The sequence below is a fragment of the Ischnura elegans genome, chromosome 6, assembly GCF_921293095.1.
Source record: "Ischnura elegans chromosome 6, ioIscEleg1.1, whole genome shotgun sequence".
Taxonomy (NCBI): Eukaryota; Metazoa; Arthropoda; class Insecta; order Odonata; family Coenagrionidae; genus Ischnura; species Ischnura elegans.
The window spans coordinates 115,157,213-115,185,137 of NC_060251.1; the positions used below are offsets into that span (position 1 = coordinate 115,157,213).

Genomic DNA, 27,925 nt, shown 5'->3' on the forward strand with positions numbered 1-27,925 from the left:
AATTTAATGACATGAAACCAATGAAAACTGCCATGGAACATGTGTGCACATGATTGTCTTTATAAATCCTTGATAATAATCTCTATAATAACTTTTCAAAATTATTTTCCAAGATATTCAAATGAAATGCGGCAAATGATTTTACTGTCGACTTCAGTTGTTTTTATTGATCAATCATACAGTAGTTCCTGAAATCCAAAAGTTAAATACTTATAGGTAAAATTGGAATTTAATATATTGAAGAGAAAACTTCATTTCGCCCGCTAAGCACTTTTGTCAAGGGGTATGAAATGCGAACTCGCATCACGTACCGTAGACTACCCTCTATTTATAAATCTTACACTTACGTCTGCTTTTTCTCTCTCAATTTTTGATCCACTGGGATGGGGTTTTGCTGCATTTGGTGTGGATTCTCTGTTTTCATGATTTGATCATAATTGAAAGTGCATGAATAATACATGAGCAGGGTTCCCACTCTACTTGAATAATGAAATTCACGGCTTTTTCCAGGTTTTCACGGTTATTTTTCAGATTTTTCACGGTTTTTTTCAGGTTTTCACGGTCCGTTAATAAGCCAACAATAAGAAAATCACTGGCCGTATATGAACAGAAAATTAACGTACGCGACAAACGCCGTGAACGTTAACGCCGCAATGAAAAGTGATATCTGTTATGACGTGATCTATCGTTTGCAAAATTCAGGGCCGACAAAAGGACCAGCCCAACCGCGCTCTTGCCTGGACGCCGAATACCCTTCGGACCTTCTTCCGTCCGGACACCCGAGGACCTTTTTTAATTCCTCGCCGAGAGATAGTTTTTTGCGCACGTTGTTATTACTGCACAGTGGCCGAATTTCCCCCACACCAATCTTTCTTATTTAACGGAAAATATTTTATTTAAATTGTTTATAGAATATAATAAATTGATTCTTTCTTATTTAACGGAAAATATTTTATGAAAATTGTTTATAGAACATAATAAATCGAAAAACAATTTCATACACCGTATTAGCTCAATTCTAAGACGAACACGATTCTAAGACTACCCTCCTTTTTTGGAGCTCCACTAGGGGAATTTTTTTTTCCTAATAACGAAACGATAATAAAATGAATGCGGAAAAACGATCAATTCTTTATTTTTTTGCTAGGTTGCCTATGTCCCAGGAAACGCAGGATTTTGGCGAGTAATTAAGATATTCATCAAAGGTTTCAAACAATATTTTAGATAATAACAGGAATAGTAGTACTTTATCAAGACACAAAGGTCATATTGTGGATTCGACCCATATCTCTTTCAAAATTCTGAAGGAAAACGCCAACTCACTAAAAAAAAGTTTGCTCTCCACTCAGCATTTACACTGCTATTATGGATTTCAGTCTGATATAAAAATTCATATCCATCAAACACCATTTCCAGTACATGTATTCACGAAAGCAATGTGCATGATGTGCCTAAAACAACCGCATTCGCCGGCGCAGTGACTGGTTGTGAGATAGATGACGAAGGCCAAAAATAGTCTATTACTTGAATTGTTCCTGTCTAATGAATATATTTTAAATATAATTCAGGTAGTGTTGTGTTACTTTCCCACGGCACTGAGCTTCTCCCAATGGTAGTTCCATCCCTTGGGAAGATTACAACTATGTGCTTGTCGTTATTAGGCATAAATGACACATTGTATTTATTTCGTCTCATTTTCGTCAAACGATGGATGCGGGAAAATTATGCGTCGGAACCGCAATTATCAAACGATCAATGCGAGAAACGATACTTCGGGGAACGATATATGCGGGAAAAAATTACATTGTCTATAAGGAACTTTATTTGGGACCAGAAACGGCGAACGATCAATGCGGGAACGATAGATCGAGGTTCCACCGTATAACTTTTCTTTTGAAAGCGGCAGTGTAATGACTTCTTTCCTCTGCTATCGTAATACTCTGAAACCAAAACTGAATCGATTTCTCTAATCAGAGGCAATTCATGTTCCCTTCATACTTTTGCTCTGGAAAAAATGGAACGACTTTTGTAGCAGTTTATATCGCGACGGCATTGAGGCTTTAACGTTACAATCCTCGGCGGGCACGGGGGCACATTCCCCCCAGACACTTAAAAAATATGCATTATTCTGAATACGGTCATATTATCATTGCGCTCGTTTTGTATCATGAGGTATCCTTGTGCCCCCCCCCAAGGAACAAAATCCTGGATACGGCTTTGCTTGTGCTCCCCCACTCCCCAGAAAGAAATCCTGGATCCGCCTCTGGTTAAAATTTAGGTAAATTGTAATCAATCACACAAACATTTTGTAAGTTGATCAAGCTCTAACTTGAATGGAGCCGAACCCAGGGTAAAGCAGGCGATCTCGCGGACACGGCAGAAGTGCACCCGGCGATTGATTGGCACGCACGCTTTACCTGCTGCCTAAAATGGCAATAGTTTTTCACTTAAACACAAAATTAAATAAGCTAAATTACAGTTTAGGTATTTTTGACGTTGATTTTTCGTTGTATAGCTATATATATTAGGTTACAAACTCTAGTATTCATAATTTTTCCTGACGAAAATTATGCAACCCGATTGACGTCGAGAATTTTGCATTCGATTGTAAGACGAACCCTCTTTTCTGCAGGAGTTAGGAGGAAAAAATACCTTGTCTTAGATAGGTGCAATTAGGTAAATTATAATTCACTTGGTTTGAAATATATAAAGACATAAAAAATACCTGCTGAAACATGTTATTTTCACTTTCACTTTACTTTATTACTCGTCAAATATTTCCACACAAACTTTCCGGTTGCGACGTAAAACTGGCAAGTCCCAGGTCGACGCATGCGAAAATCGTGTAATGCTCTGTTGCCATAAGCGGAAATCTTCTCTCGTTTTCAGGCCGCAACGCGCGAGAATTAGTTACGTCGCGCCGAAAGCTCGCTGTCGCCCGGTTCAAACTCAGGGAGCGTTATGTCCACTAGTGATGGGTCGATCATGAACGATTCGATCAAAAAGATTGAATCACTAGGTGAATCAAATGACTCATGATTCATTTCGTTAAACAAGTCGATCATCAATCATCAATCACTCCGAATTCCGGTATCATATCAATCATCCCGGTTTCCGGTTTATTTCAAAATTTGGAACGATCGGTGCTTGATCTCTTTTCGACAGGGCAGAAATAGTTGTGATAAAATTAAATACTATGTTATAAAGAACTGAATACTTGTGTAATCTTTTTCTTATATGTTTTCCAACAGTTATAAGTATTAATAACACCAATACACGTAAAAGGAAAATATTAAGATGACTCTTAAATTGTAGGAGAACGTTAAGAAGTAGAAGTTAAAGCTGTTAACATTTTACTGTGCCGTTAATAAAATTATCCTGCAGATCAGATTCATGGGTGTGGTGTACTTAGTGTTATATTTTGAGATATATAGTTAGAAATTCTTCTATTAGTGTTAAGAAACTGTGGCAGTTTTGCCTTCCCAAATATTTTCATGACACTACTTCCTTCATTTTTGCAATGTAATTTACTGATCTAGTAAATCACAATCAAAATAGTATATGAAATGATAATATGGATAGCAATCAGCGTTACCAATGATCTTCGCAGATGAGGCAGTATTTATTCGATTATTCAAAGTGATTTATTACATCCATTGATTGAGTCTTGTCGATCTTGATTCCTTTTGAGTCTTTTCGATCATGATTCCTTTGAGTCTTTTCAATCATGACTCTTTTGAGTCTTTTCGATCTTGATTCATTTGAGTCTTTTCGATCATAATGATTGAATCAATTGATTGAATCATTTATGTGACTCGAGTCAAAATGATTGAATCACCAAAATGATCGACTTTGCCCATCACTAATGTCCACAGCGAATAGCAGGTTGTCAAGGTTAGCGGTCTTCCAATCAGAGGATTGAGGGTGTTGAATATACGTTCAAATTTTTCGACACAAATGCCATCTAGATTTAGTTTCGAAAGCGGTCGCTGCAGCCAGTGGGAAGCCTAATTGGATGGAAGGGGGACTTAGGAGTGACCGAGGGAGGGGAAACCAAGCCAGTCGAGGAAAGTAAACAAGCTGATGAGAAGTGGTGTCATATTTCAGGAGGGGGGGAGAGAAAAGGCCTGCCCTGGGGAAAGATATTTTTTTTCTTCAGGCAACATTCGTTCCCACGCTTTTCTGACCCATGCGACGATGCTCGCCACAATGAATAGACGTGCGCTGGCAACGAACGAAGTTGAAAATTTCTGGGAAGGTATTATTATCAAGATTGAGAGATTTTTAAGGTTTAAGGACGAAATTCACGGCTTTTTCCATGTTTTTTCACGGTAGACGAAATTCACGGCTAATTCACGGTTTTAAGGTTTTCACGGTTGAGTGGGAACCCTGATGAGTCGTAAATTATACTCACAATTTTCCCATAAAATTGCACAGCGTTTTTTTTTCTCGCCCTATTTCCCTCAACTCTACATCGAAATCTACGATTAAAACGTCTATTCAAAGCTTGTGTCTCCCGCTATGAACGAAAAATATACAGATCGTTTGAAATTCCACACGTAAATCGGAAATTACTTTTACAACTTTTTCCATAAAATAACACGGGCTTTTGCAATTTTCTCGGTGTATTCGGTGCAATTCGCTCATTAAAACCAAACAATTTGTACCAATTCCTTCATTCTTTCTCAACTATAATGCCGAAACTCTTATCTTATTTTGACGCTTGTATGCCACATCATGAGAGAGAGAGAGTGGGGGGAGGGGTAAGCAGCCTGTCGCGCCCCCCCCTCAAGGAAATCCTGGAGCCGCCCCTGCGTGCGACTTCATAATTTTTGAAAGTTACTATAGTTTGCGATACACTGCTATTTAAATGGGATAATTCAAGTTTAAATAAGTTTTTTAAGTATTTAATTAACCCATAATTGCTACGCAACTGTGAATGAAGTCTGCTCAAATGATCCCAGTTGTCGGTCAAGTTTTATAGTTCCGGCATTTATCACGTTTCATCGCGTCTGGTTTCCTTTCAAACTCTCGTATCAAATTATCGACTACATGATTATTGTCAACATTCCTTCAGGAGTTCTTGCATTATTACATAGCTCGATTGCTCAAAACACCTACTTTCATATCGTGAATCTTTTCGCCGCTGACAGAAAACGAGATGACGTAGTTCAACTTTCCGACGTTAGTGGCGTTCTGTCCCGCCACATTCAAATTCTTCTCGAAAATAGTTCTTATTACGTCTCTCTCTCTTGGATTTTTAAATACAAATGCGCGAAAGGAAGCCAAAAGACAGTTTTAAGGGCTGATATGCGCGATTAATTGTTTTACTACGCAAATAATTTTTTTTAGTCGGCACGTCGTGATGCACATGGCGGGAAAACGAAAAAAATACAGCGTAAATACAGGGTTCTATTTACATTGGAGAGATAGGAAATATGACGGGACCCAGAAAAAAACTTGCAATTTGCGGGAAAACGCAAATTCCGATAACGCAAATACGGGGTTCTACTGTATAAACAAAAAAGAAAATTTGAGGCAAGCAATAATATTAATATGCGAAAAATGGTAGAAATTTCGTGTGTACTTAGCGCAAGTTCACGTTTTATCATGAGAGCGTTTAAGATTTTTGATTAGGCTACACAGCATTGCGATGTCTCCCCGAGGAATGAATTTGCGCTAATCGAAATTGCACTATACGAGGCATGGTTGTATTTGCCAATGTTTCTTTCTCTTGTACTTTCCTAACAATCTGTAGAATTTGCCCTTTATAAATTTGCACTTTTGCCCATTCAATAAATTATTCTAATAATTGTGGCCAACAGTATTCTTCATATATAACCTATGCATGCTCTCAAAGAGCCCAATTTGTGCTGGAGGAAATTTGTTGAATGCTCTACCCAGGTACTTGAAAGACATGCATAACATAAAAACTTTCAAATTGAAATTACATACATTTTAATGTAACCATCAATGTTAAACCATTGATGAGTTCATCTCGGCGCCAAGTGAAAAATGAATTTCATAGTGTACTACTTTATGCTACATTAAATTCTGTGACATATTTTATAATTTCTTTATGTCTATTTGTATATGTTATATTATTTGATCCATTTTCAGTCAAATTATACTATCTTACATTGCAAGCAGCCACATTGATCTCAAGCTTCCCTACAATGCTGCCTGTAAACAAGCAAAATTACTCGTTCTATACTTGTACATAACTTGTCCTCGGGAACCAATGAATATTATTATTATCATTAATTTCAAGTGAATTCTTCTCAGGTTTCCAACCAGTTAAGGGTCTGCATGATGATTTCCAATGTTTCATTGGTTCCATGCACTTTAACCCAACCTTAAAAATAGCAGGATAGAAAGATGAACCAATAACAGAGGAACTAGGAGAAGGAAGATGCATATAATTATGTACCAGGCCACAGCTCACATCAGAATCATCAACCCTGTGGATGTTGGGGAAATTTTCCCAACAAAACATTGACATCCACAATGCTGACCCAAACCCTGTAGGAAACCCAGGAAGAATTTGCCCAAATCACTCATGGGAGAGCCTTAGGTCCTCTGACAATTATTTCAATTTTCTGCTTGCCACGTAACATGTTGGCTATTACATACAAAAAAAAAGAGCAGAATGATATGGTATATTGAGGACATAGAACATGCACTTGGTCCTCCTATGTGCACCAGAAATAAAAAAAATCAATAAATTCATTAAAAACATAATTACTACCTTGCAAACGTCACTATCACTCTCATTTCTGGATTTCTTTCTTTCCTGCCATGCAATAGCAACAGCAGCCAAGAAATGTGGTCCATGATGGAGAGAGATTGGACTGAGGAATTCCAATAGATGCTGCCTCACGAGCCGACGCCGCCCAAGGACAAGCCCACAAGTGCCCTCACCAATGCCAGGAAACTCCTCGTTGCAGTTATCATCCCTGTGGAAGTTGATTATGACAATTAATTATGCCCATTTCCACACCGAGAAACACATTTCTTCCTAACGGTAGAGAGATGTCTGCGATGGGGTCGTTCACTCAGACCCAAAATCACAATTCAATAAAAAATTTGGTAGTTGGAAAGGAAATACAAGTTAAAAATAAATCTTCCCCATTATATTTTATTTATCTCAATTACCCGTGAAAACAGCACAATGAGACCTTTACATTGGGAGTTTCAATAAAAGCTAACTCTAGACACATCCATGCCCTAGATAGGGGCAAATTACTCATAAGGGATTAAAACCCACAACCTTTGGTATGGCAAGCGAGGACTTATCCCCCTGCCACTGACAACAGCCAATAATAGGGTGGTTTACTATTATTTTTTATTGCTTAAATCGAAATATTATTACTCCTGGAGTACGTAATTCTTGCTTTTAGATTTTTAAATGACGATATTTATTTTTCGCGATTAAATGAAAAGTGAACATTTTCAAGCGTGCAAGAACGCGATGGCTAAGTATGAATGCTGGGAAAACTCCGTGTGACATCATTCTGGTTCCCGCTGCGGCAAGTGAGGTGACCTTGGGGCAAGGCTTTGAGCGTTGATGCGACGCAGGATGTTAGCAGGTAGCAGAGTACCTTGCTAGCTGGTAGCGCTTGGCTTAAATAAGGATTACTAATACCTTATCAAACGAAGAAAACATTCCGACCTTAGGCAGTTTTAATAGGTGATTATTAAGACATGTTTCCCTGAGCTCTGTGCCTCATGCATGCATTGGTAATCTCAGACGATGTGAAACTCCTATCTACCCGCGTCCCAGTGACGTCACGTGGAGTGGCATCGCATGGGCGCCAATCTGGCCTTTTTCAAATGAGGATAAAATTGACCATTGCCATTCGTCTCAACTGGGATTTCTAAAACCAAATAATTTGTATATTATGAAAACCCTAATGGTGGGTAACGAATCGCAATCAATGCCTTTTGTTTTCTTTGATGAAGGAAACTACGCTATTTTCCAGTTATGTGAGAGTAAAACAGTTATTCCTCACTTTTCATGAGTCAGCGATTTCATAAGAGTTCTGGTACTGTTACTCGTTCGAGGGGAAAACCTTTCATTGAGGAAAGGAGTTGCTCACAATAGTGTACACAACAATGGACCATGTGAGGCCCATGCACAAAGCTGAGGAGTAGCTGCAAAGTGGAAATGCTCTCGGCATCAGCTCAGAGTTTGTGACCTCATCAATTATAACTACATACATGTTAATGAGTCTACATGCAGACATATGACAGATCAAGAGTGGTTAGTTAAAATTGGAGTAATTATTGCTAAGCATGCAATCATTACAAGCATACAAGATTGCATCAAGGACATTAGTTAGGTCAAGGACAGCCAAATATTTGTAAGTTTGTCAAAATACAAAAAAGTACAGCAACAGTTATACATTTATTCACAATAAACAATGAAATATGTATCGCTTAAAAAATTGATTTCAATGTTACTTTTCACTTAGGTATTCATATAGGGAGTAATATTGGTTGTTTATCAGATCGGCTCTGATTTTTGTTTGAAAATTATTCCCTTTTACTGTTGTTTTAAGATGACTGGCATGCTCGTTATAGATTTGTGCCATGTTATGGTAACGAATACTCTTTTAAAGTGATGATTCTTTACTTTTGTCGTGCACATCTTGGTGTTGCCATAAATTGCAGATGTGTTTTTCGTGGATAAATTGGAGTTGTTGAGGTTTTCTTCTGACAAACACCATAGCCTCTTACATTAAAATGCAGGGAAGGGTGAAGACTTAGTATTTTAAAATGTATGGCTCGTTGGAGGTTAGTTATGACATTCCTGCAATAAGCCTGATGGCTCTCTTTTGTATTTTGAAAATGTGTATGCTGTGGCAGGAAACGGCCCAAAAGATGAAGCTATATTTGATTTGGGAGTAGATGTGGGAATAATAAATTATCCGTGAAAGAACTAATGCCAATGGTTTTTATGGTGTGTATAGCTCAAGGAGTACGTGATAGATCCAAAAATAAGAAAAATACGGGCTTCTTTCACATGAACTGCCATTAGAAAATATTCTCCTGGACCGGGAAGCTTAGGAATCAAGCAGTTGGCAAAATGGCATGAGTGAATGAACATAAGTAAAACAAACAACATATACTTACAGATCACAGGAGCATTTTGTGACAGCTTCCCACAGAGTAGACAAACTAGCAATAATACGAGGGAAATTGCACAAAACAGTCCTTCTGGCTGCAATCCTAGGGTCTGCGCCTTGGCTCTTTTCTTTTGTTCCATCCTAAAAAATATCAATATAAATTGATTCAGTGAAAGTGAAAAATGTTCAGCACACCAAGATACTTTATTATACTAAGGCAATCATTAGCTAAAGAATTTAACACTTTGATCTGCAATGGAAATTGTTGTATATTTATTCTTTCACGTACAAAAATAAGAGATATATGCTACCAGCCTCTACATTTTATAAAAACTGCTAATAAACATCCGATTTCAAATAATTATTTTTTACACAGATAACATACCAAGGTTTGTAAATTTAAAATTACCATATCTCAGTGAATCTTAAATCTAAGAACCAAATCTGAAACTTATGGAAATTCATAAAGACAACAAGATTTTGTAAAACAATTTCCATACATCTTCAAATATATTCTCCTATTTTTTTAAATCAAAATTTCTGGGAGGTAAGTCATAATGTGGGCATACATCATGGCCTCCTTCAATAATTTAGTATCAAGGAGACCAAGCATGATTGATTTTTGGAAAAAAGGGAGCGACTATATTCAGACAAATACAGCTATTGAATGACTAATTAGGCAACCTGAACATCACTGACAAGAGATAAATTACGGCATGGAGGACATATGTAATTTTTTGCTACTCGAAACTTTCAAAGATTATTCAAGAGTTTTTACTGTTTATTGAAAACCACAATCACTTTCTTTAATGTTATACAACAATTTCTTTCACATTGCTCACTAACAGTAGGGTTGAAAGAGGCCCTTAGCCATAAATGCAAAAACATTCGCAGAAAATCATCAAAGTATCTGCACTCATAGAATAACTCATATCGTCAGTTTCCACATAATCATAGAACTCAAATTTAACATATATGAAAGCTAGGTAGTAGTCATTAACGATTTAGGAATGACTAAGTACCATTGGATTGAATTTTATACAAAAAGTGTATGATGCTGGAATTGGAAGAGGGAGATGAAAACATTAGGTGAAGACAAATCACCCAGCTTGTTGGTCAAAGATAGATTAAATTAACTCGAGCTAAATTTGACGTGAATGTTCATGTCAGTGAGGAGAAGTTCAAAAGGGAGATTTTCATGGTAGAACAAAAAAAAACAGTACAGTTCCACAAACTTTATGGTGCTGACAACTAGTTTAGTCAAGACAAACAGTAACGCCAAAATCAGTTGGATTTAAAAGAGAGATTGCTCTAGGTTTGAACTTTTTTTTGTTCATTCATCACCCCAGTTAAATTGGTGGCCGAGTGGTTAGTTTAATACATAGCTCACTCAAAAGAAAGTGATCTCTAAGCCTGGAAAAATCTTAATTTCAAATTACCCATAGTCCCATTTACTCTGGATTATTAATCTCCTGCAGCATATAAGTTTTTAAGACAAAGGACCATTAGCAAAGGCCACATACCAATTTTGAATGCATTTGAAGCCCTTTTAAAAATATATTTTTGAATTTTTTTATTGGGACGTGCAACTGAAAAATGGATTTAAAATTGTTTTCTCCCTAACCGGGGTGATAAGAGGCAACTTTTCCACTCTAATGACAATTCTGACTCTCTTGTGTTTTTTGTCCCCCCCCCCCCAATGGACACCCTTGTAATGTTAGTCAGTCCACATTAAAAGTTATCAAATGACTGGTATTCGGTGATTACCTGACTGAGAGGTGTGGGCATGAACACGTGAACAAGGTTGCTAAATATTTGACCAGGATTGGCCACGGACGAGATGCTGCCATTGTTCCCTCCAGCTCCAGTCGAAGTGCCGGTCAGGGTTGCTGTGGTTTGACCGTTGCTCGAGATGGGGTTGGTGGGGGAGACCCCGTTGGAAGACGTCGATGAGGAGGATGTGGAGAAGGAGAAAATGGGCTGCTGGGAGGAGGGGGTGGAGTCGAGCAGGCAATAGTGGCACAGGAGGGTGAGGGAGTCCAGCTGCGTGAGGGCGTAGTCGGGGGGGAGGTTCTCATCAAGGGTGATGGACGCATGACCCAAGAACAGACTATCCTTGGACAGCATGCCACTGCTCCTGCACGGGGAAATGAAAGAGTTAAAATGAGCATTTCACTCTTGTAAGAACAACACAATTAAAAGACAAGTACGGCATGTTATTTGGAGGATGCGACGGACAGCTGAGGTAATTTTCACCATGAGGGAAGGGCAAAGAGATACCTGGAGTTGGAATTAGTTAGCTCTATACGAAAGGTGCCAAGGAGACCATGGCCCACCCAATGAACAGATTGCTGTGCATGATGTGCTCTCAATGAAGCACTCATGCAGGGGTAGACCTGGAAAAATGAATGCCACCAGCAGGATTTGAGCCTAGGCCTACTGGGTGGGAATCCAACATTGTCGTCACCACACAAATCCGATCCCCTACCTACAAGAATCTCTCATGCTTTTACAGGATCCCACAAGCTTTAATCAACAGCCATCAACTCCATTGAGAACTCATCATCCATAATGAGTTATAAGTACAACAAGGATGACCTTTGCCATGGAAAAATATTTGACTCAGTGAGAAAACGACCCCGGATCTCCCGATTGATGGGTGAGATCATGGTCCTTATATACTGATTGCTAATCTCCGGCTCTGGAGTGTTGCCTCGACGGACGCTATTACCCCTCAAACCCCTCACATGCCTCCCCTCAAACACAACTCTGGGCGCAGTCGCGCTGTCACTAGGGGAAATATGGAACTAACTGCGCTGTTGAAAGCATATACCGCCGCCGACAGCACAGTTAGTTCTATATTTCCCATAGTGACAGTGCGACTGTGCCCAGAGTTGTGTTTGAGGGGAGGCGTGTGAGGGGTTTGAGGGGTAATAGCGTCCGTCGAGGCAACACTCCAGAGCCAGAGATTAGCAACCAGTATATAAGGACAATGGGTGAGATATACTACCAGTTAAACCACCTAACACCATTTTCTTTAAAGGCAATTTCAAACTTCATTTAGCAAACTAGGTGTTGACGTCTCAAGTGCACACTGTGGCAAAGGAGGGCATTCTTACTAAACCACTATCGGAGAAATAAACCCTATTTTGCTGCTGTTCCAGGTTTCATCCTGGGTGAATATGACTTTGCACCTGTGTGCATGACTGTGAAGCAAGTTACTTGTTTCATGCACTGCTTTGAAATAAGTCTGTCACAGAATAGTGACAAAGTAGGAATTATTTCTCCGATATTGGCTAAATTAACTACGGACGGAGATTAGACGCCCAGGAAGAGCTGGAAATTTTGAGCTTCAGGGACTCATACCTCGTTAACAACCACCTTTACCCTTCTTGCTCCCCCCTCCTCCACTTTTCCACTAACTCATCAAACCCCCCACCCATAGCGATGCCTAAACATGCACCAATCCCAACCCCTACCTCCCCCTAACCAACAGCTCCCACAAATTTCCCATCCCATCCTTTTTTCATGCTCTATACCCTGGTCAATTTACCAGTGGCTCCTGACCTTGATAATGTTACGCTGTAACGAAACCATGGTAGGTCACAATAAATTACCACGTGGAAATAGCCAAGTTTTTATTTCTTCTATTCCTATTGGCTTAATAAGTCCAACTGTGCAAAGCGTGGACTTGACACCTCAACACCTTGTTTGGTTAATCCAGTCTGAGATTCACCTTGGAAGAAGATGGCTAGCTATTTTAAGTGGTATACCTGACCAACATTCAGGCGATTCGGGTTTGAATCCCAGCTAAGCCAAATATTTTTTCGTGGCAAATTTCGTCCTTAGTATACATAACTTTGCACCAGTGCAAGTGACTGTGCACAAAGTAACTATGTGGTTTCATGCAGTACTTTGATCCGTAATGATGGTAGAAAAATGAAATCAAAATATGTTGAATCCACAATGTAACCCAGATTCCTGATTCTTAAAGACAACGAAAAAAAAAAACTTTTCCACGGATCATTACCAGCAAAGAAAATGTTGGAAGATCAGTTTATAATAACTTAAGAAACTGTTTGTTTGATGAGGATGTGCGTAAAATAATAACCACATAATTGTAATGATTTGCTATTTACATTCAGATGTAGTTTATCATTAGGGATAATTTTTCACGAGCCTGGATTCAGGGCTATTTCATTCTCCCACCCTGTCTTGACCTCAAGAGACTAGTCTCACAGCAATAGTCTTAATTCAACCAGTCATATTGGAGTCTACTAGCAGCCACATTCCCAAGGTGCCCAATGGAAATGGATAAAAGGTAAGAAACAACTATACCTCACTGAAGAGCATTCCTGGATTAATAATAAAAATTTTACTCCACTAAATATTTTCACTGTGCATTATCAAAATGAATTCCACTGTCTAAACAATACCTATGCTTGAAGATGCAGCGAAAGAGTAAAAAAGACCATATTAATACTAATAATTTAAAAAATGGTATTATAAATATAATAATTATTCAACACTGGATATACATAATACATATCTACAGATAACAGCTTGAAGATGTTAATTGTATTAAAGGCTTACAGAAGGAGATTGAGTATTTTTTTTTAATAGTTAGGTCATATAACATGAAAAGTCAAAAACTGAGGGACCACACTTCTACACAGAAAAAAAAATTGTGCTCATCAGATTTTAGTGTTTTCGTGACAGCACCTATGTGTACAATTGGATCCAGATTTAAAATCTTTGCATTGAATATTTTCTGCCTTTAATTACATTTTTGAGGTCCTGATTCCTTGGCTTTTTAATTAAATTTAAAAATTATCCTTAAGTAGCATTTCTGCATTTCACGCATTCTAAATTTTTCCTATACAAAACATTTTATCCAAAGTATCAAAACCACAAATAAATACATAAAAATGAAATTATTAATGCTACCTAATGACTGCCCACACTAAAATTCCCACATGTTTTTCTATTTATTGCTTTAAAAATCCTCTTCAAACATTATCCACTACTTCCTGACCACATGTTGTTACAGCTGTTATCTAAAAAGTATTTTCCGACCATCTTTGTGAAGAGCACATTAAACTGATGAAAATTTTTTTTGCTGCATATGCAACCTTTCAGAGACTAATTACATTTTTTATTCATAGAAACTTATTCTAATCATTAAAGGCTCTAAAACCTCAACAAAAAAATGGCATGTCCTCCTTTAGCATTTTTCTGAATCTAGAGTTTAAAATTTTGTCCCGCCCAAAGACCATTGAATCATGATTCTCCCTTATGCCCTGGCTCACAATATCCCTGTCCAGTCCAGCTTTTCATATTGTTTACGTCCATGGTTTTTCATACATTTTTTTACTCTTGTAAGAGTGGAATTCTGTTTCTTTATATGTATACTCTTATCCAAGTTCTCTTAGTTCACATGTACTCTTATCCTCTATATAATCCTGGTATTGTTTTACAAAGAAATCAAAACATTGGGAAGGCTTCTCTTCATTGCATAAAACCTAACCCTCATGAAAATATAATTTAAAAAGTTCTATTGGGTTGACGACTTGTATAATAAATATTAAGCTTACAATAAATCTTAAGTTAGTACAATTTTCATAGTTCCACAAATACCAACATTCAGTTTTCCATTCTAAAGCAGGTTAACTCTATAATGGTCACTTCAAACCACATCATCCCAATCCACAGAATGAAAACATGCCTTCCTTGTACACTGTTAGAAGATACATTCCTGTACAAGGAAGAGTGACTAGACATACCGCAAATTCCAGGACTGCCCTGGATTGTGACTGCGAAAACCACCTTCAGGACATCTATTTGTCCTAGAATGCCCATTTCTGTTGAACAAAACATCATCATCAGCAATTTAAATATATCTACAATGCTATAATGTTGAGCGTTTAAGCTAGGCTACTCTTGCAAACTCAGAACCTTCAACCACAAATTAGGAAGGCTAAAATGCTGCAGTATCTGAAAGATTATTTCATAAACATATTAGCTTTCACATACACTAAGAATTTCGTGTGGAATTGGTTGAAGTTTTAAGATTAAGTAAACCACAGCAGGTAGAACAAAAAAGATATTCCCCAAGTAAATTAGGATATTCTGAGCCCAATATCAAGGAAATAAAATTTGTGATAATTACCCAAATACCTTTATTTAATCTACTCATTTAAAATTTATCAACACCAAAATGGTTTGAAGTATTTATCTAGGATATATTTTAGGTAAATAAAATACAAGAGAAAAATTTTCTATACAAACCTTGCAGGCTGAAGTTTATAAAACTGGCTAAGCTTTTCAAGGTTACAACACAGCTGATTTATCACATTAATAACAACATGAGTTAACGAGTGGCCCATATATGGCAAGGCAGATGTGACTAAGCTAGTCCAATGCTGATGTAAATGCCTCATGTGGTCCTGAAAAAAATTAAGAAATATAGTCCCACACATCTCTTGGAAGAGTGTAATCCTGAAACAAAACCATACATTATGTATTTCTTCCAAATACTTTCATTTACATAAAAAAACAATGTCTATGCACTGAAACTTATTACCGACCCTGCCCCAACCTCAGAAGAAGCCATCATCGAGGCCCAGGTCCACTAATTCACACGGCTACCTTCCCTATCAGAGGACAATATCCCTCCCCCACCATTCACCAATGGCCTTCAGAAACAGCACCCACAAAAATTGCCCAGAGTGACAAGAAAATAAAAAGAAAGCCACCAGTAACTGTTTTTCATTATAGCCAATGTTGTAAACCTTAAATAGATAAATCAAAATTTTCCCTCTTCGGCCTTGGTTTCCAAGAAATACTCATCCATGCCTGCGTAATGTGATGCGAAATGATCACAGACCTTGGAAAAAGGTTTGTAAAGATATGTATATATGAAACTCCATTCATGTTTAGAAAACATGAAGTGAAAAAAGGCAGTCCAACAGCGGAGTGACCTCTCAGTTCCCATCTCTTCGACTTCTCTCATTCATTTTTTTCTATGGTTTCTATGATACCAACAGGAGAAAATGCTGTCACTGGCTTTTTTGAGCAGATGCAGAGAAAAACAATTAAGTGTGTTGTGGGTTGCTGACTGCATACTTAGAAAAATTTAGTAAATACTGTATTATATCAACAAATCCATTAAAAATGGAATAAAACCTGCATGTTAACATTTTAAAGCCATTATTAAACAAATCTGACATATCCATATCCATAAATATGCCAACAGAAAACAGAAACATTTCTAACAGAAAAATACGAGGGACAATTTTGCTGAATTTTTAAAAATCTCAAAATTTAGCGGCAAATATTCTGGCCAAAGTCATCAATCAATGCATAAAAAGAATTGCAACTTAAATATTGATACAATTTGGTCAGTTTTGCTGATTATTACAATAACCTCTCAAAGTTGCAAAACCAGGTACACCACTACCCTTCCAATCACAGACAAATAACAATGGTCCTACACAGTAGGATAACCACGCCATACTCACCAATTTCAACGCATTCATGACAGCAGCCAAAAACATAGGTTGCTGAGGAATAGACAGACCAGTACGATACTTGAGGTGGACAATCATTTCTTCCTGAGAATTACCATAAGAACCACACTCCCGGGATATGTTTTCATCCTCTGTGGTCAGACTGATTACTTGATCCTCAAGCATGATTAGGAAAAGCAGAAGCCTACGAATAAAGCACGAAGTTTAAAACAATGCTGAGGGACAGAACAGTGGTTAGCAATTCCACCATAGCAGTTCACAGGACATTAGTTAAATTATGATAGACATAATATGTATCCTTTCTGTTAACTGAATTTGAAATAATAAACAATTCCTTTTCTTAAATCATATTGGGTTCGATGAATGGCAACAATTACTGACTAGAAAATTTTTCTTTATTCAAAAGTAATAATGTAACCTATTTCAATTTTACCTAGATATCTCTGTTTAATTGGTGGGAGAGAAGATTCAGAGATAATTCCAAAGAAATTCTGGTTTAATCTCGATTAAATTCACAGACCACTGATAGAAATGTAACAGAAACTTAACGGCAAGAGCACCCATCAATATCCAACACACGATTAACAACAAACAATCTGATAAGTGGTATACATGTTCCATAAGTTCACCATTTATAAAGTAGGGAAACCAGCATGTAATAATTTTACAGCAGACATTTTAACTACCTTATTAAATAAATAAATTATGATGGGTACCAGATGGTATTTTTTCTGGAGGAAAAAATTAGTGAAATTCAGCTGCGCTTAAGTTATATCAATCTTAACATTAATTCATTCACAGTTATGCGAAGTCCTATGATAAGAAAAGTTACTACGATGCTGTCCCATTGTGTTACCCCAGAAAAAAGCCCCAGTGAACCATAATAAAAGGAGAGAAAATAATAATTTTGAACATAAAATTGCCGGTGACGAGAGAGAGATGCATGATGGGAGTTTCTTGATGAAATTTACCTCAAAAGCTGTATCTGGAAACTTTCTGAATGCGCAGACGGACATTCCTTGGCATCTTTAGCCTCCATTCCTTTTAAGAACAACTCATTGACACACTTTTCATCATTGAGCCTGATTATTTCTTCCGTAAAAGTTGAACTCTTTCCTTTCCCACTGTCTGAGCTACTGCTACCAGAGGAACTTGTGCAATTTTTCATGCTATGAACACTTGATAGGATGCAGTGAAGGGTTATTTTTTGAACTTTACACCTACTCAACAAATCACCAACATATGAAGAAAACCCTCGACCAACTCCAGATGCCAAATGTCCACCAGAGCCATTGCTCACGATTGAGCCAGGACCACCGCAAAGCTGGACCAACTCAGCTGCTATCAATGTGAGCACCTCCGCACTCAACAGCTTAGCCTTTCGATTGCTAATCAATTCCAAGTCACCGGGGAAGTTGGAAGTCTTGGACTCCACGCCCAGAGAAGCATTCTTTCGAGTTCTGTTCACCGATTCACCCAAAAAGTTAGGATAATAACTACGGATATAGTAGAGACACACGACCAAGGCCACTTCCAGGAGTCGGCTCGTTCTAAAAGATGACGCAGACGACGAAGATGAGTCAGGGGATGGAATGGATGTGAGAGTAGGCGCTGAAGAACTTAGTCTATGTGCAGACTGGATGCTTGCATCACTTCTTGAGGCCCTGGAAGCTGAGGACCCTGCTTCCCTGGAAGAAATTTGAAACAAAAATTGTAAGTATAATGAGTTAACACATGGTTCCTCATTGAGCCTTTGACCTGACTTTCTTCTGGGCATAAAATTTTCTTTTTCTCCATAGCTTATCAATCCACATCTAATTAAAATCTTTACTTTAGGTGTAAATCCTTTTATACATGTTTTATATCATCTTCCATACATTCAATTCTTGCGGCAGGCAAACTGGCAAACTCAAAAAAGTAATAATAATAATGTCGTCTTTCTTTCACAAGCGAATTTAGGACTACATAGTCCTCTCTTACAATTAACTTGTTTGACAATCACATACATCAATGCCCTGGATGGTGGTCAAACCACCCAGGCAGGATTCGAACCCGCGACCTCTAGGTTGGCAGTCGGGGACTTTACCCCGGCGCCACCGAGGCTGGCAAAGTACAGTATACTCCTGATTATCTGGCTGCGGTTTATCCGTGTTACGGCTTATCCGTGAATTAGTTTTACGAAGTTTTCCATGATCTTCATAAAAAAATTAATCGAACGTATAAGCACCAATATATGTATTTGCATTTTAATTCAAGGATACAATGGGATTATTGTTTCCATTAGAATCCTCTTTGTGAAAGGGAATTATTTTATTTACTAATAGACAAAGAATGTTTAAATTTTACTAGGACGTCTGCTCTAGCATGCAGAAAATCAGGAGTATGCTGTAGTTAGAATATTTTCAAGCATGGCAAGAATTGGCATTGTGGGCTCTTCTGCTCTGAAACATAATTGCTTTCCAAAAAAAATAGTAAAAAATCAAGAGTTCAAGGCTCATACACCCTCAAAGAAGCCACGCGTTCTATAAAGCAAAAAACTCTTTAAATGATGAGTTGCAATTTTTGCCCTTTACTTTGAAAAGAAAATTTACAAAGGAGGAGATTTTACCTTGACATCATCTCAGAGCTTCGTCCAATTGAAGGTCCGCTACCCTTAGCGAAGGTAGTGGCTGCATCAGACGATGAAACTGACACTCCACCATCACCATACACGCCTGTAGATCCTTTCTCATCCTTGCTGGATTTTCCAGGACCTGAGCTGGACCCACAATTAAAACCACGGCCGAAAACTGATTCTCTGTGGCAAGTGAGTAAGGTCTGCAAAAGCATTCCACGAGGCCCAGTCGAGATCCCAGCAGCCGCAGCTGCGCAGAGGACAGTGCGAGCGTCGGCACGCAGGAGATTAGCGAACGTGGTGAGAGCATAGAGTGCTCGGTGTGAATCGTACGTTTTCACGTACAGCAGCATGTGCGAATGGAGGGGATACACGACAGCTTTGGAGGAAGAGAATGCGATGCCCGCACTGGCCGATGCGTTACTCTTCCTCCTCTCGCGTGGGCTCAACTGTTCCTCCGCATCTCCTTCCTCTGCCTCCACCGCCTCGTCACCCTCACACCTCTCCACCACCGACTGGAGGATTTCTTGCAGAATCTCTTCAACCACCTGCATGGTGCTCATGTTCGACTCTTCCTCACCCGAGCTATTCTGGGACCCCTTCCTCTTGCCCTTGTCGCTACCCTCCTCTCCAAGGTCCAGACTCTGAAGGTCATCCACCATCGCAGCTTCTGCCTCTTCCACATCCTCACTGGAGCTCTCCGTTTCAGAGATGGTGTCGTCCTTGCTCAGATCCGCTTCGTCCCAGTCCTTAACCGGTACTGACCCTTTAACTTCCACCACAGATGGAGCAGATAAGCTCTCCGATTTCATCGTTATGGTCTTTAAGGGGATGGCATTTTCAGTCAGGTCAGAGCATGATGAACCGGCCCTCAGGCCGTGGGTGTTTTCACTGCTAGCATCGCTCTCTGAAAACTTCAAAGCCTCGGCTTTCATGTCATCTGCCGCACCTATATTTGCAGAGAATGGATTCACAAACACCGACATGCTCCCTTTGACAACGCTGCTGATGGCAGAATTCTCCACAGAGTCCTTTGCTAGGAAACGACGTCCATGAACTAAGCTTTCAGTCTCACTCCTGCCCGTCTTCTTTTTGTGATTTCTCTGCAGGGAAGTGATGGCAAATATTCTTCTTGGGACATGAGAAGGTCGAGAAAATAGTGGTTGAGAGGAGGAATGTCCAGACACATGGTACTTTACGTTGCCATCAACAGAACTAACGGCATATATTTTTGATTCTACAGTTTCTTCAGAGCTTAAATTCTTGGCATTTTTACAAATACTACCAAGACTACTTAAAGGAGAAAGATCTTGATCAGAACCTTGTAACCTGAAAGCATGACAGAAATATTTTTAAATTAATATCTTCACTGAATGAAAATTATTTTCACAGCAGAAAGAACAGCCAAATCCATAGTCATATAAGAAAATTTCATTACTACATTTATTGCAACATTAAACTCCTATTTTGAATTAACCAAGAGAGAAAGATGTATAATTTAGCATATAATTAAGACCTTACTAAAACTTCATTTTTTGCACAGTCAAATTACTGTCATTTTTATGCTTCTGTTATTTTTGCCAATATTAATAAAAGAAAATACGGCAAGAAAAATGGATTTAGGCCAATAAATTGAAAAATTGGCAATTAATTTAAGTTAGCATCAGTGGCGGCTCGTGAGTCAAATGCTAGGGGGGCGCACTCCACCGGGGGGTCATAATTTTTTAATATTTCCTGTATTTTATTAAGTTTTTAAGGCAATCTAGGAATTAAATTCTGTGATGCCATACGTTCCGTTTTTTCAACAAAAATACCTAGGTTTCCTAATAAAGCTTGATTAATAAATACTAAATGCAGTAGACTCTCGGTCATACGGATCGGCTTAGTCCGGACTCTCGATGATACTGATCAATATATTTAATACCAAAGTATTTAGTATTTATCTTGAAGAATAAAAATATATTTGCTGCGATATTTTGCAAATACAAACGAAAATACGTAACTTTAGGTTCTAGCGTCTACATTCTTCATGCGGATATGCCCGCAATACACTTCTGTTGTTCGTTTTGCAATCATAATGCGTTATTTGTCAAATCTATACAACATTTGCAATGATTTAGGTAGCAATGACACTTGTAACACCTGAGGAGGGAGGAGAGTGTCACTGACTTCCACTAGGCAACAAACACTACTAGAATTCGCGCGCTTTGCTATTGCAGATGTAAACTTTGATGGCGGTTTTCGCGTTGCTTCTTGAATACAGTATGATTTAAAATCAACAATTAAACATTTCTCACACATTTTTAACAAAATATGAAATACTCACAGGCCTTTAGTTATATTGCAAAAGTCCATTCTTCTTTCATTTTGTCCAGCAAAGTGATCAATTACACGTTCGTTGAAATCAGCGCTGGACAACAATTTCTTTCTGATTGAACACATGGCAAGGGCACTAGTCTATAAATAAACAAGGGACGACACAAAATAGGCCGACGAAAAATACGACCAAAAAGAACAAGGTGCCAGGACACAGAATTGGGACAATTTTTCCCTATATTTCCCTTAAAAAAACGAGCACTGTTGATTAATTCAAAATTGTCTTCTTGAATGTACACACAGCACTAAGAAACTTCTTAATCGGCAATTACGCACAATTAACTCCTCGAAAATGATGTCTGAACTCATTTCACTCCGTTCTTTCCGAGAGTCTTGCCGTTACTATAAGGACGACTCAAGGGAGATAGAAGTCGTGGTCCACTAATGCTGATTCAGCTGAGGGACGAATTTAAGGTCAGCAAAGGCATTCAAGCAAACAAAGGACGTCACGGACCATCTCCTTGAGTCTAAGATTCATATGTGGTAAACACACGAGACGCCAACGGGTCGCATTTGGAATAACCGTGTCTTCGAAATCATAAGTTCTTGATCTTAAAAGAAGACGACTCGACTGAGCCACAGATGGGAGCTGTAAGGATTTCCGCACTGATATGAACTCTTCGAGGCCACTTAAATCAGACCCAAGTGGGCATTTCCCGTCAGACAGCTACCGCTCTACCGCTGAGGAATTAGGTGAACATGAACTAATACAACAAGGACGGCTAGAAAAATGATGAACCTACACACAAAAGGTGCATTGTACGCGGCACTTCATGACATTAATTGAATGACTCTATTTAAAGTCGCGCTTAACGATTTAAATCATATTTAATCCTTCACCCTATCACGCACGCAACTATTTCTTAAATTATAAATTAGTGGGGAATGTTTACTGATTTTTCCTAATACTGCAGGTCTTTTGATAAATTTACCTGAAAAATAGGTACCGCATTTATGATCATCGGGAAGATATGAATACATTGTTAAGGCATAAATATTATAATATTAGTTTCCCCAAGGTTCTTGAAATTCGTAATCATAACAGAACTGTGTCAAATACTCGAGAATAGTTTTCCTTCGTCAATACGGCCTTTAACTGGTTGGATTTTGTGTTCCGGAATTCAAACACCAAAAAACGCAAGCATAATGGGATAATTTATTTACTGTAGCAATACCTACCAGTAATTAAAAATTAAAATCGTATAACTACACCCAGTACAGAGACCATTCTGATTCCGTAGGTCCCTTTTCTGTGGCAGCACCAAGTAGACGCCAGATTATACGCCCGCCGGCCTGCGCAGCGATGTCAACTCACTCGTCGCTCTGCGCATTTTCGGACGACGTCCCAAGACTTCCATAAGACACAACGTTAGACGCGTCATAGCACCAGCGGCCCCCACCACTACCACTCTCCATATAACTGCATGGGGATGGATTGGGACGTTCTGGCCAGCGCCCCACGGCTACAAATACGAACTTCTCGCGCTATTTCTTTTCGTGTTTTTCCAACACTTTCGATGTATGGGACTGAAAAAACGCTTTGATTAATCAGATGTATAATTATATATTAATGGATACTTATTTTTTTTACTTTTTCAAATATTTGGGAGGGGCGGCGTCCGAGAGTCCTTATGGGCAAACCGCCACTGGTTAGCATGTCATGAAAAATTAGCTTCACAGCTTCAGCACGTTTATAGAAAAAAATTAGTTTGGACTGGATTCCATCCATCAATCTTCTGAAGAACTAACTTCAAACTGTTATGGACACTATTTAAATTGAGATGAGTTGCTCCTTAGCCACACCCATGTCTTATCCAGATTTAACTTCCCCAAAATTCACTACCCCAGGATATCCAAGAAAAATGTTAACTTCCCCATTTTACACCGTTACCATGTTATTTTTCATCCCAAGACCTTTTCTTCCATGATTCACACTTGGCATTAACATATCATGTATAAAAAGCAGATGATATGTAACTCAGTGTTCCAAAAATTGCTCGCTAATTTCACCAGATACCACACTAATTTTTTACTAAGAATGCTGCCATTGGTGTGAAGGTACTTGAATCTCATGCTCAGTGTTTCCTACAAAATATTTACAGCTCATTACTTCTAACGATAAAATTTAGTGATGGGTCGATTCCAAAATTTTATCGATTCCGATGCCGATTCCGATTCTGACATTTCGGTTCCGATTCTACCGATACCGATTCCTTCGATTCTGATGCCATAGGCTCCAAGAAAAATATCACTTAATTCCAAGCAATAAGAAAACCACTTTAAAAAATATTACTCTGTGAAAGAGTCAGTTGACAAAAGCATCTTTCATATCATCACCATGTAATTAAAATATAATAGCTAAATTTCAAAACAGAACATACCTGAAAAGCGGTGTTACATGATAGGTATTACTTCTACTCCTCGGGAACAGGTACCAGGCGTCCAGTTGTTGCCAACAACAAAAGTACCTTATGACAAACGGTGTCTCAAAAAGGTCTTTCTTTCCTTCAACTGAATATTCAGTGTATTAGAAATAAAGTTCCCGAGCTGGAAGTTCTACTAACCACGCATGATGCTGAGGTGGTTTGTATCTGTGAACATTGGCTGTTAAAGGAGGAAGTATCGTCATTTTCATTACCCGGATACGATCTCGTTAGCGTGTATTGTCGTGTCTATACGAAAAACGGTGGTGTTGCATTATTTGTAAAAAATAACCTCATTACGAGTGTTCACGAAATTTCGTGTGATTTCTGCATTGAACAGGTTTTCGAATGTGCGATATCCAGGATTGTTACTGGTTCCAAGTCCATTATTTGCGTTGCAACGTATCGTTCACCACTTGGTGATTTTCAAGGGTTTTTAAAAAATTTGGATTGCCTCCTTTGTGAACTTGTTGACTGTCATCCCGATGATATTATTATGCTAATGGGGGATTTTAACTGTAATATGTTGAGTGATAGTACTGAGAAGAAGGACTTTATGAACTTATTGTTGTGTTATAATTTACAGGTTGTTATCTCCGATGTACCCACTAGAGTCACATGCGACACATCAACCTTAATTGATAACATAATTACAAATGTTGATGTTAACTGTTTAGATGCAACGGTATTGAAATGTGATATATCTGATCACTATCCAATACTTGCTGTACTTCCCCTTGATTAATTATCCAGGCCCAGAACTTTTAAGCGGCTCTTTAGTGAAGTAAACATTGCTTCTTTCCTGAGTGATATTAGGCTTGAAAATTGGCAAGATGTGTACCATGGAGATAACTTTGATTCTAGTTTTGACCTGTTTTATGATAGGTTTCTATATAAATTCAACTGTTCTTTTCCCCTTACATGCATGGCACGCACCAATCGTTGCGCAAAAAAGTGGGTAACCAGTGATATTCAACAGATGTCTGTCAAGCTCAAGGAACTAGCTTTCAAGTGTAAGGTATCAAATAACCCGGAAGCTATGACTGAATATAAACTACAGAAAAAGGTCTATCGTAAAACACTAAACAATGCTAAACGTTCATTTAATGATAATAGGATTTTAGCAGCATCAAATAAACCAAGAGAAATTTGGAACATTATCAACAGTAATAAAAACATTATTAAAACCTGTTTGCCTAACCCACTAGATACAGGTGGTAACCCTACCTCTAATTTTTCCTATCTTGCCAATGCATTTGTGCAACACTTTTCACCACCAGCAAATACTGTGATACCTTCATCCTTCGATGTTCTGGCAACAGTTCAACACAACCCTCATTCTTTCTTTCTCACCCCATGTACAGTCACTGAACTCAAAACCATAATACTTCGGTTGGGCTCTAATCACAGTCCTGGTAATGATGGTATTCCTGGTAGAATCATTTCAGCATCTTATCCTTATATTCTGGACCCCTTGTTGTTCCTAGTCAATGAATCCCTTCGATTAGGTATATTTCCAAAGGTACTAAAAGAATCCAAAGTCATTCCAATCTTCAAACGGAAGGGTAATACCAATGATTTGAGTAACTATCGCCCAATTTCTCTGCAGTCACTGTTTGCCAAAATATTTGAGAAAGTTTTCTATGCTAGACTTGTGTCATTTCTAGAATCACATAACCTAATCTCATCAAGCCAGCATGGTTTTAGAAAAAATAGGTCCACCTCAACAGCTGTGCATGATGCTGTGGATTTCATTCTTGCATCACTTGATAACAAATTAGATACCGTGGGCTTATTTATTGACTTCTCACAGGCCTTTAACAATGTTAACCATCACTTACTGTTAAAGAAACTGGAAAAGTTAGGCATTCGTGGTATCCCAAATAACTGGATTCAATCCTATTTATTTGATAGATCTCAAAGAGTTAGTTTGAATATTGAAGGTTCTGTGTACAACTCCACGCCTAAAGATGTTTATTGTGGAGTCCCTCAGGGATCTATTTTGGGCCCTATATTATTTCTGATATATATTAATGATCTCCCTCATAATCTACAAACAGACTGTTCAAAGATTGTCCTTTATGCTGATGATACTAACATTCTAGTTTCATCCACATCACTACAGTGCACAATTGAGAAAAGTGAAATACTTCTTCAGCAGTTGAGTGACTGGTGTTCTTTAAATTGCTTAGATATAAATGTTGATAAATCCCTAGCCATGCACTTTAATCTCAGGAGAAAACATGGTGTTGACCTTAATCTTGCCCATGATGGTCAATTTATGCGCCAAGCGCAAGTTGTTAAATTCCTAGGACTTACAATCTCGTCAAATCTATCTTGGGATGAACATATCTGTTATCTACTTAAAATTCTATGCTCCACTTGTTTTCTTATACGTTTCATTAGATTTTCTGTTAGTTCTGACGTGCTGTTAACACTTTATTAAGGCCAATTTTACTCCCGCATCATTACTAGCATTATTTACTGGGGATCATCACTTGCTTCAGTTAAGCTTTTTAGGCTGCAAAAGAAAATTGCACGACTTATGGTCTTTGCTCCTTATAATGCCCCATGTCGACCTATTTTTAAAAGACTCAATATTCTCCCACTCCCATGTGTGTATATTCTTTCTGTCCTCATGCTTATCAAAACTAATTTCTATGAGTTCCCTAAAAACTGTGATGTCCATGATTATTACACAAGAGGTCATGATACCATTCATTATAATTATGTCAGGACTAAATCAGCCTTTCTAGGTCCAAAAACTATAGGGTTACGCCTGTACAATAAATTACCATCCAGTTTAAAAAATTGTAAAACTTCTGGTTCATTTAAAAGACAAGCTAAACGCTTTTTACTAGATAAATTATATTATTCTGTAGATGAATTTCTTCAGGGTAATAGTGCATAATTATTTGTCTTTTATATTTTTTTATGAACCTGTGTTATTTTTTTTATGTACCTGTGTTATTTTTTATGTTACCTGACGACTCCTATACCAGTGTAATCTGGTCTTTGGATAATAAAATATACTATACTACTACTACTTTAGAATATTGGCACTCATAATATGTCAACCATATATATGCATCCAAACTACAAGGGAGAGCCCTGAGTACAGAAATTTTCATAGCTGTAATAAAGATTGCATACTACGTATATGAATCATGTAATATTTGGTCCTTTCAAATTCTCAAGCAGAAAAACCAATTATTCTACATGCTCAGCCAGCAGGTTTTGACGTCTCCATGTTACATTATTACTGCCTGCAGAAAATTGCCTTTTGCTACACACTTGTGTGACTGAGCAAGTACTTTCCTACCAAAATTGCAAGATTTCGGAGACTTAGGAATTTTTATTAAAAATTATATCAACGATATGTTTAGACTGTGCTTGTGGTGTGAAAACTCCCCCTTACGCGCGACTCACCTCGGCGAATGTGGAAAGGGAAAAAGGGTATCGGTTGTTGCCTTTCACGGAAACAGTTCATTTTTCTCTCTCTTAATCATGCTGACTTAATCTCTTCACTTTACTTCAATACCCGAGCCATATTTCTTATGCGTGGGATGGTTCCGAAAAATATCCAATCCTTAGCATTTTCACTCGAGTAATGCGCTAAATAGTCTAGTCGATCTATACATAATCCTTTTTAACATCCTCAGTTTAGTGTTTGAAGTCAATTAAGATGATTATCCATGCTTTTAATGACGATTTTCAAGGCTAATGTTTTAAAAAACTTGAAAAATCGGCCTCAGTTACCGAGCCTTAGAGTTCCGCGGCGTGTAGCTCAGCCTTGACGCGCGATTGAAAAATCGCTCTTATTTCCTTCGTTACAAACTTTTGATTCCAAGATTT

At 38.2% G+C, this 27,925-nt stretch overlaps 1 protein-coding gene across 3 annotated transcripts in view; it reads right to left on the reverse strand.

Moving 5' to 3' along the window:
- Window positions 1-27,925, reverse strand: part of LOC124161535 (protein dopey-1 homolog) — a 92,484-nt gene that overhangs the window by 46,074 nt on the left and 18,485 nt on the right. For 2 of the 3 annotated variants that reach the window (XM_046537902.1, XM_046537901.1), the window contains exons 12-19: window positions 19,266-20,600; window positions 17,629-18,345; window positions 16,649-16,841; window positions 15,417-15,574; window positions 14,912-14,989; window positions 10,896-11,265; window positions 9,136-9,269; window positions 6,749-6,956 (exon numbers count right to left, since the gene is read on the reverse strand). In XM_046537902.1, coding sequence (XP_046393858.1) covers window positions 6,749-6,956; window positions 9,136-9,269; window positions 10,896-11,265; window positions 14,912-14,989; window positions 15,417-15,574; window positions 16,649-16,841; window positions 17,629-18,345; window positions 19,266-20,600 — 3,193 coding nt within the window. The remainder of the gene's footprint in view (window positions 1-6,748; window positions 6,957-9,135; window positions 9,270-10,895; window positions 11,266-14,911; window positions 14,990-15,416; window positions 15,575-16,648; window positions 16,842-17,628; window positions 18,346-19,265; window positions 20,601-27,925) is intronic. The other variant, XM_046537903.1, reaches the window with a different exon arrangement.